We start from the raw sequence: 14,254 nt of genomic DNA, 5'->3' as shown, positions 1-14,254 counted from the left end.
TTGAGGTGGTGTGGTATCTTGTAAGCAGTGTGTTTAGCCATTGTATCACATTGAAAAGTAAGTTTCACTTTTCAGCTAGACCTATGGCTTGAGAAATTATCTTTCTGTAAACTAATCTTTCAGTCACACTCTGCATATTAATTCAGTGAAGCCTGCACTGTTGTGGGTGTTTACTTTTGTGCGCACAGCTTGGGTGTTTGTGTAGGGGGAATTGGCATCGCTTACTTCTGCGTAGGTGAGCACAAGAACGACTTTACTTTGGAATAAACCTTCTGAGTGAGTGTAAACTTCTACAAACCTATAAATCCACACAAGGAAAGGGTGTACACCCTGTGAAAATTACTATGTAATTTTTATGCGATACTGTACTTAAATGTTTTTTGTCTTGTTTTGCAGGGATCCTGCTGCCTACATGACACCCGTGACCTTATTTGCCTTCTGAGGTCATTCTCCAATCAAAAATATTAATCAAAACCTACAGAGGACATGGTTGGGAAGCTCTAATGATGGGCAGGTGATGGAGTCTTCCATCATGTTTACCCACCAGTGACTTGTCCTGTCAGTTTCTCCTCTGAGGCACAAGTGTGTACCAGCGATCTAAGGCCTCCCACTTCTCTGCCATGGTGACATAAGCAGCATTGGCAATATGAGGGAGAGCCAACGTGAAACCATCTCATTTCTTTCTCCAGTAGCTGCTGCAGCTGCCATCTCAACACCTTTAGTGGTTTGTTTAAAAAAAGACTAATTTTTCCTTCGTGAATAGTCATAGCTCGTCATTTTCAACCCTCCTGCGGGGGGGAGTGGTGTGGCGAGAGACGATGCTGGGATGCGTGACTCGCCTCCGTCGGCTGGTACGTCTCCTCCCTCTGCAGACATCCCTCCTCCTCCTGTTTCTATTCTGCACTGTCAGCGTCTTCATCTCGGCCTACTTCCTCTATGGCGTCAAGCGGGAGCTGGAGCCATCAGGAGGGGGCGTGTCGGGGGCAGAGGGGGCGTCGGCCGACTCGGACGACCTAAGGGTCACGCCGTCTCGACTTTTACCCTTGCGGAGCGTCTCAGGAGGGCCCGGAGTCGATCCTGCAGGGGCCAGGACAGATCCTGTAGTTTTGGTGTTTGTAGAAAGTCAGTATTCTCAACTGGGTCAGGAGATTGTGGCCATTTTGGAGTCTGGCCGCTTCCAGTACCGGACAGAAATATCACCTGGAAAGGGGGACATGCCCACATTGACAGACAAGGAGAGAGGACGTTTCACACTGGTGATTTATGAGAACATTCTCAAGTACGTTAACCTGGACGCGTGGAACAGAGAGCTGCTGGATAAATACTGTGTGGAATACGGCGTCGGCATCATTGGCTTCTTCAAGGTTAGGACACATCACCCCCTTTACTCTGTACCCCCCTAGCTCTAAATCACACCTCCTGCCTTGTCCATCTGGCATCTTAAAGCAGATGGGGTCGGAAAATTCTGCTTGGTTCAATATCACTTAGTCCCCTTTCATGCCATCTCATGTTGTATCATTTTCAATTTGGAAGTCTGGCATAGTTCACGCTCCCATCTAGCTCTTCCCTCTTTGTTTTCTTTTGTCCTAAAATGTAGTTCATTCTTTCCTCATCTCACGCTTGCCTTTAATCCCGAGAACCTATTAGCCCAAGCCCAGTTTTCACATTTATTTATTTATTTACTTAGCACTTCACAGGCATGGAAGAAATATAGAGCAAGAGGGAGAGATGAATAGATAGTACTGTAATGATGTAAGCTTGGTGGGATTTAGTGAAGAGTATGAGAAACACGGAGTGCATCCCAATAACGTATAACATAAGGCTACACGATCTCTGAATGTCCAAGTATGGTACAATACAATCAACACACATGCAATACAATTTGCATTACATGGTTTACACTTAGGTTCATTATTTTTAGGGGCATATGACAAAAAAACACCATTTAGTTTTTTTCACGTTGAGAGCTAATGTTTAAAACTGTTGAAAATTACTTTTGATGTACTGTGGTATCTCGACTTATAAAATTAATTGGTAGTAAGTAGTCTTATATTAGGGGTGTGCCATTCTAGGCACCCCACGATTCGATTCGATTACGATTAAGGGTGCTACGATTCTATTATTAAACGATGATCACGGTATTGCCGATGATCACGGTTATCACGATTATCAATGCTTCGTCCATTACTAATCAATAAAGTAGCCAAACAAATTTATGTCCATTATTTATTCAAAATATCCTAATGATTCAATGGTGGAAAAATTCCCATCCAACAAAGAGCTGCCCTTAAACAGCTTTTTTTGTTTGTTTGTTTTTTTGTTCTTTGTTTTTTGTTTTGTTTTTTAAACAAGAAAGTGTAAAAACATTAACCATTTTAAATGCAGTCCTTATTTCTTAACATGCCATACAACACCCAGCTGACCTTGAGATACTCTTTTTCACAAGAAGGTGCAAAACCATTAGCTGTTCCAAAGGCAGTACTTATTTTCTGAACAATAAAATAAAATTTACACTGATGGAATGAATTCCAAATTTTCTGGTAACAAACGAAGTGTCTTTAGAAATAAGACCATAACCAATATACTTTTTTTTTCAGATTTCTGTACTATTTTGCATGTTTGTAGTATTACTGCTGTACTGGGTTTAAACGTTCTGCATCTAGAGGAAATTAATGTACACCACCAAACAAATTAACGAAGTCGCTAATTAGCATAGCGCTCGGCGCTAAGTAGTAACATCTCTAAAAACAACAAGAATAAAGACTAAACAGTACAAGAGGGTTCGTGTACTCACCTCTGTTAGACGGACACGGGATTAGCAACACACTAGGGACTTTTTCCAATTAACACGACTTGAACCTACTGCTGGACAGGTGAAAGACAAGGAGCAACGAAATATCTCTCTTCCCCTCTCGCTCTAAAAATAACACAGAAACGTGACCGCCGGGGCCTGCCTGTCTCATACACAAATTTATTTTCCAGTCTTTTGAAAAGGAGTAAATCTCTTACTCAGTAACCGGCAGCATCCATCATAACATTGTGCGTGGGTCCATTAAAGGTGTCCGGGTGGCAGACGTGTCTTGAATTTCGTTCCACTACGAGCGGCTGTCATAAATTTACGAGGGAAAGTTAGTTTTTGAACTTTTATGAATCGTAATCGAGTAGTCACGTGTCAAATCGCGATGCATCTAAAAATCGATTTTTTTGGAACTCCCTTATCTCATAACCCGAAAATTACTTAAATAGAGATGCGTTTTACATCCGTAATCTGTTCCAAGCACTACTGACAAGCCACATAAAATTTTATAATTGGGGTAAAACTGGAATTAAACAACAGCCAAACAAATTTGAATCATTCCATATGTCCAACCTAACCATTAATACCTGCAAGTAGATAGAACAAAATGCAAAGGAAAAAAAAAAAAATTTTCGAGTGAGGCAATGTCTTCTTGCATGAGATCGATGGTGCCTATCGCCTATCTCACTTATTGTGACACAAAAAGGCGAGGCGACCTATGCTCTAATGTAATGAACCGTCTGTGGGCTTAAACTCTTCGTGAGACAAAAACACGAGGAGCCTTGTGCTCATTTGGCTCAGACGTCGATCGCTACATGAACAATAACACTGTTGCGCCTGTGCATGTTATCATTCTGCGCCACCCAAATTGAAACATCATCAACAATAGGCCAGTAGGAGAGCAGGAGAGCATGATGGGTAGGGATGGGCATCGAGCATCGATGGGATCCATGACTAAAACTCCAGTTCTCCCAGAACCATTGGAATTTTTAAAATTTCTATTCCAAGTTTCGATGCCCTGACCGCCGACCAGAAAATAGAGCTGCCGAAAACCACGAAGAAGAAGCCACATGAAGACTAGCTCCGTCAAGAGCAAATCAAATGAAGTGGCTAATTTAGCTTAGCACAAAAACGTGCTGCTTCGCTTCACATACAGTAAATGACAACAAAGTAACCGAATAAAGACACCGAAATAATCAGACCCACTGTTGAGCCTTGTAAACTTACAGATTATTTTTTTTTATCCAGAGTTCCCAACGATGTGTAGCGCAGAGGAGGTGTGTAGTGTCTGTTCACCTAAAGCATTCTTTTTCAACTTAAGTAATAAGTTCTTTTTGCCTGTTGCTTCCAGAAAGTCAGCACTCGGGGAAGCCAAGCGCACATAGCAAAACAAAAAAAACAAACAAACTGTAGAGTCCGGAGTTACAATAGTGACATCTTGTGGACAGATAAACAATATATCATTTTAGAAAGAAATCAAACTTATAAAGTAGTCAACCTAAGATCAAGGGACAGAACACTCCCCCTTAAGTAACTTGTAGAAATACCACCTAAAACAAACGAGGCGATACAATAAATGCCTGCAGCATAAAACAGACTAAAACATTGGCAAAAGAATGTGTTAACGTTTTCTCTGTGAGCTTTTGAAAAATAAACATCTTTGTGAAAGTGCAGGCCTGTGGAAAGAATATTCATCATATTCAAGTTCAAAGACTGTTATTTATATACAAGTGAAAAATAGCTTGTTAATTGAAAGTTCATATAATTTAAAAAATAATCGAGAAGTTAAGAAATTAATATAAAACTATGTAATTTTTTTTATTTTTTATTTTTTTTTTTTTTACCCGACCTATTAAAAGCAGGCATGAAAAGCTTCGGCAAAATTCGCCGTTTTTGAAGTCAAAAAGGGTGACTTGTGTAGATCCGAGGAAAAAGATTTTGGAAGGAGGAGGGGGTGTCGGAAGTCCATATAACTAACTAACAACATGTTTTATTGAAGTTGCTAAGCCTATCGCGATATGCAATGAGTCAATTTATCACAAGGTAAATAAAAAGGAGGGTGGTAATTTTCACGTCTGCGTTTCATCACCGCGTGCGTGCATTCATTCATTTGTGCGTGCGTGTAGATGACATGTGAGACCCCAGTTCTTTTCACAGATGTTTATTGGTCATCAACACACCGTAGAATTACAGTTCAGGCATACAAAATAAGAAACACATCTTTATTAAACACTGTAAACGTTAGCATTGCTATATTGAAACTAATGGGGAAAAAGACAACCTACTTTAGCCTGCTATAAAACATTGACAGTCTTCTCCAAAGTGCAAACTTGCGGTTAAAAGGTGACACTTCAAACATGAAAAACCGCTGGTTAACAGAATTTGCAAACGAAAAAAATGAAAAAAAAAAAAAATCTATTAGTGACACCACAAGCAATGACAAAAAGTGCTTTTTTGCGGAGTGTTAAGCGTACGGTTAGCGCAGAGGTTACGCTACACTTTTTCGTTGTCTGTCATTTTGACTGACAGTGTCATAAAAATCCGGTCATAATCTATTTTTACCCGTCACTTACATTTTTAAAAGGATAATAATGACATATTCAATAGTATTTAGTTTTCATTAATTTTTAATTAATATTCTGTCCGAACAAGCTTAACAAGAGGCAAACAGACAGCGGAGCGCACCAATCAGCGACGGGCAGACGTGCCGTTAGCAAAGCGACGAGGGACTTGCGCGCGGAAGTAAACATACGAGGAGGACGGAGTTTATTCAACATGGCTTGCGCGAGACAGACTGTTGTCAATGTCTCGTGTCAATGTGTTTTAGCTCATTTAAAACTGAATTTACCGCGGATTGGAACATATTCTCGGCTGTCCCGTTCGCCATCCGTGTTGTTGTAGAGACGACTTTCGGCGCGCAAGAGTGACATTGCTCGTGAAGAACACGTCACGCAAATAAACAAATCTGATTTGTCGATTGATTTTGTACCTACTCAAGAGGCTGTGTCCCAGACTTTTCTCTCAGTGTTAGAAAAATACAGGGAGAACAGTCTGGCCGTGCCAGGCAAACACTCAGTTGCCTTGACATTTTTCCGAGTAAGGCCAATGACGTCATGCATCAAGAGAGACAATAGCTAATTAATATGCTCACTCGCCACCCTGTGGTCTAGGGTGTGAATTGCAACCTGTCAAAATGACGGATGGACTTCAGTTTTTTCCGTCACAGTTTTTAAAAAACGGTCAACGACGGAAAATATTCGGTTAACGCGACCCCTGGGTTAGCGTTTTAGCGATTGTACCTCCGGTGAATATTTCAAAATAAAAGCGCGTCATGTTCGTCATATAGATAACGATTTCTGGAGTTAATTCCACATACTTCAAAATTAATACTATAATATGTAAATACAATAAATCTACGGAATTCAGATTCTACACTAAGAATAGCTTTAAAATGACACCCTTTATGAAAAATATGATTGGCAATGAATAATTATTATAATACTATTATATAGTATATAGTAGTATAGCTACTATAATAATAATGCTACATATTTTTTAATAATTGTTTTGAATAATGTTTGAAAGGTGAAGTCACTGTTCTGAATCTGTTTACATTCCATTCTTATGCATTAGTAAATGCTATCAGCATTTGATCTCATTTAGGGCTGCAGCTATCGATTATTTTAGTAGTCGATTAATGGAGGAACTACTTTGAATAATCGAGTAAGCGGATAAGGAACATAAAAAAAATAAAATACCTGACCTGAGCCTCAGACTGTATAAAACAATGAATAAATGAGGATATATGTACAACAAAGAACAATTCGCTAACGTACATAGCAAAAATCCGTGAGTTTAAATGCTATAAAATGGCAACTTTTTTTTTTTTTTTTACAATGCTATTAACAAGTAGTTCAAACTCATATTCCCACAAAAAATGGCTAAATATACCTATAAACTAAATTACAAATGCATTAAAAAAACATTAGCTCAAACAAAAACTTAACCTCCTTATGTTGGTCTTAACAGGGAGAAACTGGATTAATGTGAAATTAGGCAGAGGGCAGTGTATCCACCCAAAATGCATACACTTTCAAAACAAACCATGACAACGCCGCTTTAATTAAACGAATACTCGAAGCAGCAAAATTTAATTCGAATAGTTTTTTCTAATTGAATACTCGAGTTAATCGATTAATCGTTGCAGCACTAATCTCATTGTTTATGTGTGATTAATTATTGTTATTTACATGTTTATTTGTAGTTTAATAAAGAATTTATGTTCCAACGGTTTTTGTGAATTAATAAGCGTCAACAAAAATTTAATTGCTAAATTAGTAAAAAAAAAAAATTATTAGTTGACAATCGAAAAAATAGTTGGCTGACTAATCGGGAGAAAATTAGTTGTTTGGGACAGCCCTACTGTACCGGAACATATTTCCTCCACACCCTTCTCACCTTTTTAACGCCTGACCCATTTTCAAAAGAATCTGAATCGTTTGGAGCCCGAATCGGAACCGCTCAAATTCAAACGATGCCCAACCCTCATGATGGGAATTATTGTGACCAATAAGGCATCAGGACCTTATGGCGCGACATTTGAAAGAAAGCCGGAACTACATACGTATCTTTTACAGTATTGTATTTTTGCCTCTCGTAACCTGAAATTTCTTTCATAACAAGAGCCAATATTTTCCTGTTTAAACGTGTCGTAACCTGAAAATAATGTTTGTAGAGACGTTCGTAAGTAGAAGTACCACTGTATTCTGTAATTAAAATGCAACTACATAAAAAAACAATAACATGCTGTATATAGGTATCCAGTTGCATGTTTGCGGGGGACAGTCCCGCCTCCCCGTAATTATGAAACCTGCCTTGTTCCTGCTTGCTAAGAATGAATAAACTGGATAGTTGTGAATACTAGACGAGACATGCTCATGGCAGGGTTTTCATTTTATTTGAAACAGAATTACATTCCAAGAAATTGGTAGTAAATATTTCATTGATATTTACTGAGCAATAATATAAACTAAGCAATAGCATCCACTACATGCTGTATATATCTGTTAATAGAATAAATTATGTCTTGTCAAAAAAAAACAACAACAACAACAACACACAAAAGCATGGCGTCCTGGAAAATGGGGATTTTAGGTGTTACAATGAATACGCGCTAAACCCCTGTCTTTGAATGTTAAAAAGAACGGCAGGAGGGCTGTTCATTTTGTTTGCAGTCTCAGATCAGAGCAGATTGAGCATAGCAGGTAGAATCTGCCTCATGCATTCACATTTGAGTAGGCCTGACATTCCTTATTTCGCACATGATAGGAGAATTCTGGGAATTAAACCCGATATATTTCTGTCCTCAACTTTATGCTGTGTGATGAATTGGTGTGATTTCTCTCTCCTTTTGATCAGGCCAATGAGAACAGTCTGCTGAGTGCACAGCTGAAAGGATTCCCTCTCTTTCTCCACTCCAACTTGGGTCTGAAGGACTGCACAGTCAACTCAAAGTCACCCCTGCTCTTTATCACCCGATCCGGGCAGCCGCTGCCTGGTCCGCTGCCTGGAGATGACTGGACCGTATTCCAATCCAACCACTCGACTTACGAGCCAGTGTTGCTGGCCAAAACGCAATCGGCTGAGAGCATTCCTTCCATGGGGCAGAATGTTGCTCTACTTCCGTCGGTGGTGCAGGACTTGGGCCTTCACGATGGCATCCAGAGGGTCCTTTTTGGGAATAACTTGGTCTTCTGGCTCCATAAGTTGGTGTTTGTGGACGCCGTGGCCTTTCTTACTGGGAAGAGACTCTCGTTGTCCCTGGAGCGTTACATCCTGGTAGACGTGGATGACATCTTTGTGGGAAAAGAGGGCACCCGCATGAAGGTGCCTGATGTAAAGGTGAGTAGGGGTGTTACGATATATCGAAAAAGTAATGTATCGCGATAGTTTATTGCCCTAAAGGGCATCGATAAGCTTCCACCAAGAATCGATGTATCGTTGTAAAAAGGTAAACAGGATAAAGGTAAAATAAACAGAAAAACAAGCTATTTTCATCCTTCTGTTGTGAATTGGAATGAGTTTATCACCAGTAGAGGTTCAATCCATTTGAAGTGGCAGGGTTGGCAGCGCTGCCAACCCTCCCCTTTCAAACGGATTGGACGTCTATGACCGTCAGTGGCAGCCAGTGCTAAGTGTTAGAATTGTTGTGCACAGAGTTAACATTTATGCTTTATTTATGTTACTCAGCTTTTTCCTTTGTCCTGGGCCATGTGGCCCCATGTAGTCAGTGTACAGGTAGTCCCCGATTTACGACTTATCCGATTTCCGTGATTTCGAATTAACGACGCCGTTTTGTCTCCAGTCTATTTTGTTTTTTGCTTAATGCTTTTTATTTTGGCACAGAAAGCATAGAGCAGGTAGGACTTCCACACGTGAGTAAGAGCGCATGTACACACGAAGAACGTATTTGCGCACAGAAGAAGAGCGCACACATGAGGAAGAGCGCATTTGCTCCCACGAAGAAGCCGTGCAACCGAGTGAGCGAGAGAATGGAAAGATTAAAGCTGCGAACCTGCGCGCACATTTGTTGCTTGTGAAGCATCCACAGAGGCAACACCTGTATGTAATACATCTGTACTGTTTATTGTACGTTTTCAATTGTGGTCAAATACTTGGGGATAATCGTTTGTGTGGATTGTTATTTCGGTATCAACAGCTAGTTATAAACGCAAATTTGAATAGCGTACCGCAGGTAACACGTCACCTTTGATCATTAATATTCATGACGTTAGCAACTGTTGCTATGGGGATCAAACGCGTTTGTCCCGAGATGTTTACTGAGCTAAACCTACCAATTGTGTCCGAAAATGATGTCCCTGGTGCCAGATTCACTGGTAAAGATGTGGAAGAACATACAAAAGTTCAGTTTGAAGAGATGGCTTGAGTGTCGAGGGCTGAAAAAGATAGGGAGAAAAGAGCCTTATCCAGAGGTAGCTTTTTCATCGACACGTTTTTCTTGTGTGCATTGCCTTACACCACTGACAATGACACTTCTGTTTCAACAGGCTATCCTTTACCACCATATGCCCTGTCTTTCTTATATTATACTGTATCCTCTGGTTGTCTTACGTCTCTGACCGTTCTGGGGGTAATTTATATTTCTATTCTTAGTTAGCGATCGCAAACGCTACTCAGTGACAGCCAACGAACACTTTTAATTTTTTTCATCAATAACAATTTGTAGTAATCACTACCTTATAACAGAATTCACCTATGTAACTTATGTGGAGCATGTTGTGTTCCGAAGGGAAAACTTTGTTGTCGCGCGCGTTTCCGGCACAGACACTCCAGAGTCACGAGAGACACGAGCGGCCGAACACGGCAACACGTCTACTCAACGAGCTATCAAGACTCAACAACATCATCTGCTACAAAATCTTAATTCTATTAATTTATTGCCATCCCCCCTTACGAAGGTTGTTTCTTTACAACAGAAAAGGTAAAGCTGTTAAATCTAGAGCCTACCTGTAGGCATGAACAGGCTTACTACAAAACGACTAAGGCCAAACATGGCTAATTTACTTAGATATCCGTATTTTAGAAAAATAAGCCTACATGACATTTGTGATATATAAATAAAATTTTATTTTTGTTCCGGTCATTCATCGTCAGACAGAAGCAGCGCGGCAAAACGATACGCTAAAAAATAAGTAAAAATATCAAAATGGCTTACCTCTTTGGGGCAGGCTGTGGCAGGCAATGGATCAGCCCCAACAAAATCTTTACTGCATATAAACTTATAAAGTGAATGGCTTCACCCTGCTGGTGTTAAACTGGTCTTCTGGACGTCCGCACAAGTTGATGCGTTGTTCACATTTTTTCCCCCTTCTGAGTTTTTGGCTTCGGGAAACGTATGACGAAAACATCCTTCATATATGGACGGTCGTAATGTTGAGTCGTTTTCTACAAGTACCATAGCAGCAGTGTTTACTCGGCATGCTCTTTTTTTGTAAGCCTACCGGCAGTTTTAGCATAGTTTGTATGCGAGCGCACTTCTATTTTGACCCCCTTCCGGTTTACGATGGTGACGTCACGCAGCTTTGCGGTGTAAAAATAGCATTCCTGCGGTACGCTATTGCTGTTATTGAAGATGAAACTGATTTAATTTTATTTTTATTTTGGTTTCATTCTGCAAGTGTTGATGTCATGAGCAGCTGAATAAAGTCAGCAAACCACACGGACGTCTGACATTGTCATTTTGGAGCTTAGCTCGCTGTGTAGCTAGGACTGAGCTGCAACATCTTGGCGAAGATGGTGCAAAGACGTATAATGTTTTTGGATAGTTATTTTGAGATTTAGGGGTAGTTGAAGAGTTAATTCATTCCTACGCAGAAATTCGGGTTACGTCGCCAGTAGAGGTGGGAATCTTTGGGCACCTCACGATTTGATTACGATTCAGAGGCTCCAATTCGATTATAAATCGATTCTTGATGCACCACAACCCCCCCGCTTTTAATTTTTTGTACTCTAGTTCCAAAATTGTTCAAAAATCCTTTCAGGCTAAACAAACTACAATTTCAGTATCAAGTTAACCGTTAAAAACAGTAAATAAAATACTCAAGTCCCCATTTTGTATCGGCAGCTTTAAACTACATTCAATTAATTTAATGTTGTGAATCAACCATTAAAGTTGTTAAAATTGCTCCTGTTATTCCATAATTTCCCTTCTGTCTACTTTCGACGTGAAAGTTTTAAAACTGTTTCATCATTTAAAGATAGGCAAAATCTTGAATCTATTTGGGTTATTTTTTTTTTTTTTTAGATAAAAAGTAATTAGGTTCGCTACAACAAAGCCTTCTAGAGAAGTCAACTGCTTTAAGATGGCGCCTGTTTACTAGCGCGGGAAAGTCTGTCATTTCGCATCTCGTTCTTGGTATATGATCTAACACGGCCGTCGTCTGTCATTTCACATCTAGTTCTAGATATATGTGATACCTACCAGAGCCGTATGTTTGTAGTAACTAGCAACTGGGCGCTGTTGGTAGCGGCTGACGGCCGCAGTCAGGTATTTTTATTTTTTATTTTTATCTCACAGCATGAGTTGAACATATATTTACTCTCGGTCCGTTCCTCATTGCGTCCTGAAGACCGCGCTGACTGTGTTTTATTTCCGCTTTACCTGGTATAATTCAATAACCGGAATTTGGATGTTTGTGAATCGTTCTCGAATCTTCCACGGCCGAATCGCTAATAATCTAAGAATCGGAAATTTTGCACGCCTCTAGTCGCCAGCGTAGGAACGGAACTCTTTCGTAACCCGGGGACCACCTGTATTCTATTCTATGCTCTGTTGCTTTCCTGCTGTTCCTAGTCTTTTATACTCCCCTTAATAAAGAGGGTTGCTATCACAGAAACTGGGGGAGCAGCTACCAACCTCAAGAAAAGCTACATCGACTTCCTGCATGTTCTTTTTAGCCAAGCTATGTGTACATAAACCTAGCTTCATTCTAACAACAGGCAATGAGCAGATTTTGGGGCATTTCACGTCATTCCGTGTTGATATTAGGGGTGTGATAAAATATCGAAATGGTGATATATCGTGATACTTTGTATCCTAAAAGGTTATCGATATGCTCCTGCCAAGAATCAAGATATCGTTTTAAAAAGGTGTCAATGTCGAAAAAATAAAATAAAAAGGAACCAACAAGCTGCTACCAAAATCTTCCACCATAATAGTGTCTCAGTTAACTCTAAGGGTGCATTGACGGTGCACGACGCCCAATCCATTTAGACTGGGAACGTTAGTTCATTCGAAACCAGAGCATTCAGTCATTCTGTCCGATTTTCAGGGCATTTACAGGTCACCTGCGGTTCATTTTAGGGCATTCACAGGTCATTTCCTGTTGAGTTTGAGTCACTGCCTATTCATTTGGGTGATTCCCAGGTCACTTCCTCCTCTGTAACTCAAATAAACAGTAAGTGACCCATAAAATACCCCAAAATCAACAGGAAGTAACTGAATATCAACAGGTAAATGGCCTTAAATGGCCCAAAATTACCTCATTGCCTGACATTGGCTACCACTGACAGCCATAGACGTTCAATCCGTTTGAAGTGGGAGGGATGGCAGTGAATGAACGTTCATTCGCTGCCACTCTCCCAGTTCAAACGGATTGGACGTCTACTAGTGATACTCATTTCAATTCACAGCAGAAGCTTGTTTTTCTGTTTATTAGTTGTTTGTAGAATATCCTAGAATGATTTCCTGACCAATGTATTGATAATCGTTGTATCGCGATATCGTCAGATCATCGTTATCGTGAGCTTTGTATCGCAAATCGTATCGTATCTTGCGCTACCAAGAGGTTCCCACACCTAGTTGATATTGTTTTCCCTTTGTGGGCCTTAACAGGTCACTTCCTGTTCATTTTAGGACATTTACAGGTTACCTCCTGTTGATTTTTGAGTCACTTCCTATTCATTTGTGGACATTCTTGAGTCGCTTCTTTTTTGGTAACCCAAAATCAACAGCAACTGACTTGCAAATGCACAAGTGACCAAAAATCAACTCAAAATGATATGAAATGCCCCTAAAATAACAAACTGCCTGGCATTGGCTGCCACCGATGGTCATAGACGTCCAATCTGTTTTAATTGGGAGGGAAGTCCACCCTCCCACTTCAAAATGATTGGACGTTTACTTGTGATACTCATTCCAATTCACAGCAGAAGGATGAAAATTTTACTTATTTATAGGGGTGTAACTGTACACAAAAATCTTTGTTCGGTACGTACCTCTGTTTTGAGGTCACAGTTCGGTTCATTTTCTGTACAGTAAGAAAACAAAATGCAAAATGTAAATGTGCTAGTTGTTTAGTACACATCTTTGTGCTTTCAACAATTCAATTCAATTCAATTTTATTTGTATAGCCCTAAATCACAACAACAATGTCTCAAAGGGCTTTACAGAAATGAAGCAACAAAAATGAATAGATACAGTTCAAGTCCTGGGTATCACCTATCCTTAAGACCCTCCATGCTGGCAAGGAAAAACTCCAAAAACTCCAGAGTCAATTGGGAGAAAAATGAGAAACCTCGGGGAGTACCACAGTCAGGAGAGATCCACTCCCAGGACGGATAGACAGGAACCCCAGAACTGCTAGTGGGAATTAGCAAGCGAAGTTACAGTCCGTAAAAATACAGTGGAATAAAGGAGCAAGCAGAGGTCCATCTAGCCAGATGAGACGGACAATAGGAACATTAGCTTATACAAAGCTAGAATTCTGCTCAAAAAGTAGCGGGTATTTAAAGATAATCCAACAACAATTTGCCTTTCTGACCCCGCATATTGGTCAGCTTTCTTTCTGAAAGATAAAAAAAGAAGTCCTGTGCTAAAGAGAAAAGAAATCCCAATGACAAAGACTTTAACATGTATTTTACAAATGAAATGCCTCA

The 14,254-nt window shown here is 40.1% G+C and overlaps 1 protein-coding gene across 9 annotated transcripts in view; it reads left to right on the top strand.

Annotated features, from left to right (window-relative positions):
- Window positions 1-14,254, top strand: part of ndst1a (N-deacetylase/N-sulfotransferase (heparan glucosaminyl) 1a) — a 143,343-nt gene that overhangs the window by 86,229 nt on the left and 42,860 nt on the right. For all 9 annotated transcript variants that reach the window (XM_057850241.1, XM_057850247.1, XM_057850249.1 and 6 more), the window contains 2 exons: window positions 397-1,364; window positions 8,216-8,698. In XM_057850241.1, the coding sequence (XP_057706224.1) occupies window positions 819-1,364; window positions 8,216-8,698 (1,029 nt within the window). In that variant the 5' untranslated portion in view covers window positions 397-818. The remainder of the gene's footprint in view (window positions 1-396; window positions 1,365-8,215; window positions 8,699-14,254) is intronic.

The sequence above is a fragment of the Corythoichthys intestinalis genome, chromosome 11, assembly GCF_030265065.1.
Source record: "Corythoichthys intestinalis isolate RoL2023-P3 chromosome 11, ASM3026506v1, whole genome shotgun sequence".
Lineage (NCBI taxonomy): Eukaryota > Metazoa > Chordata > Actinopteri > Syngnathiformes > Syngnathidae > Corythoichthys > Corythoichthys intestinalis.
The sequence above is the reverse complement of the archived record's forward strand: the minus strand, read 5'-3'. Positions and strand labels throughout refer to the sequence as shown.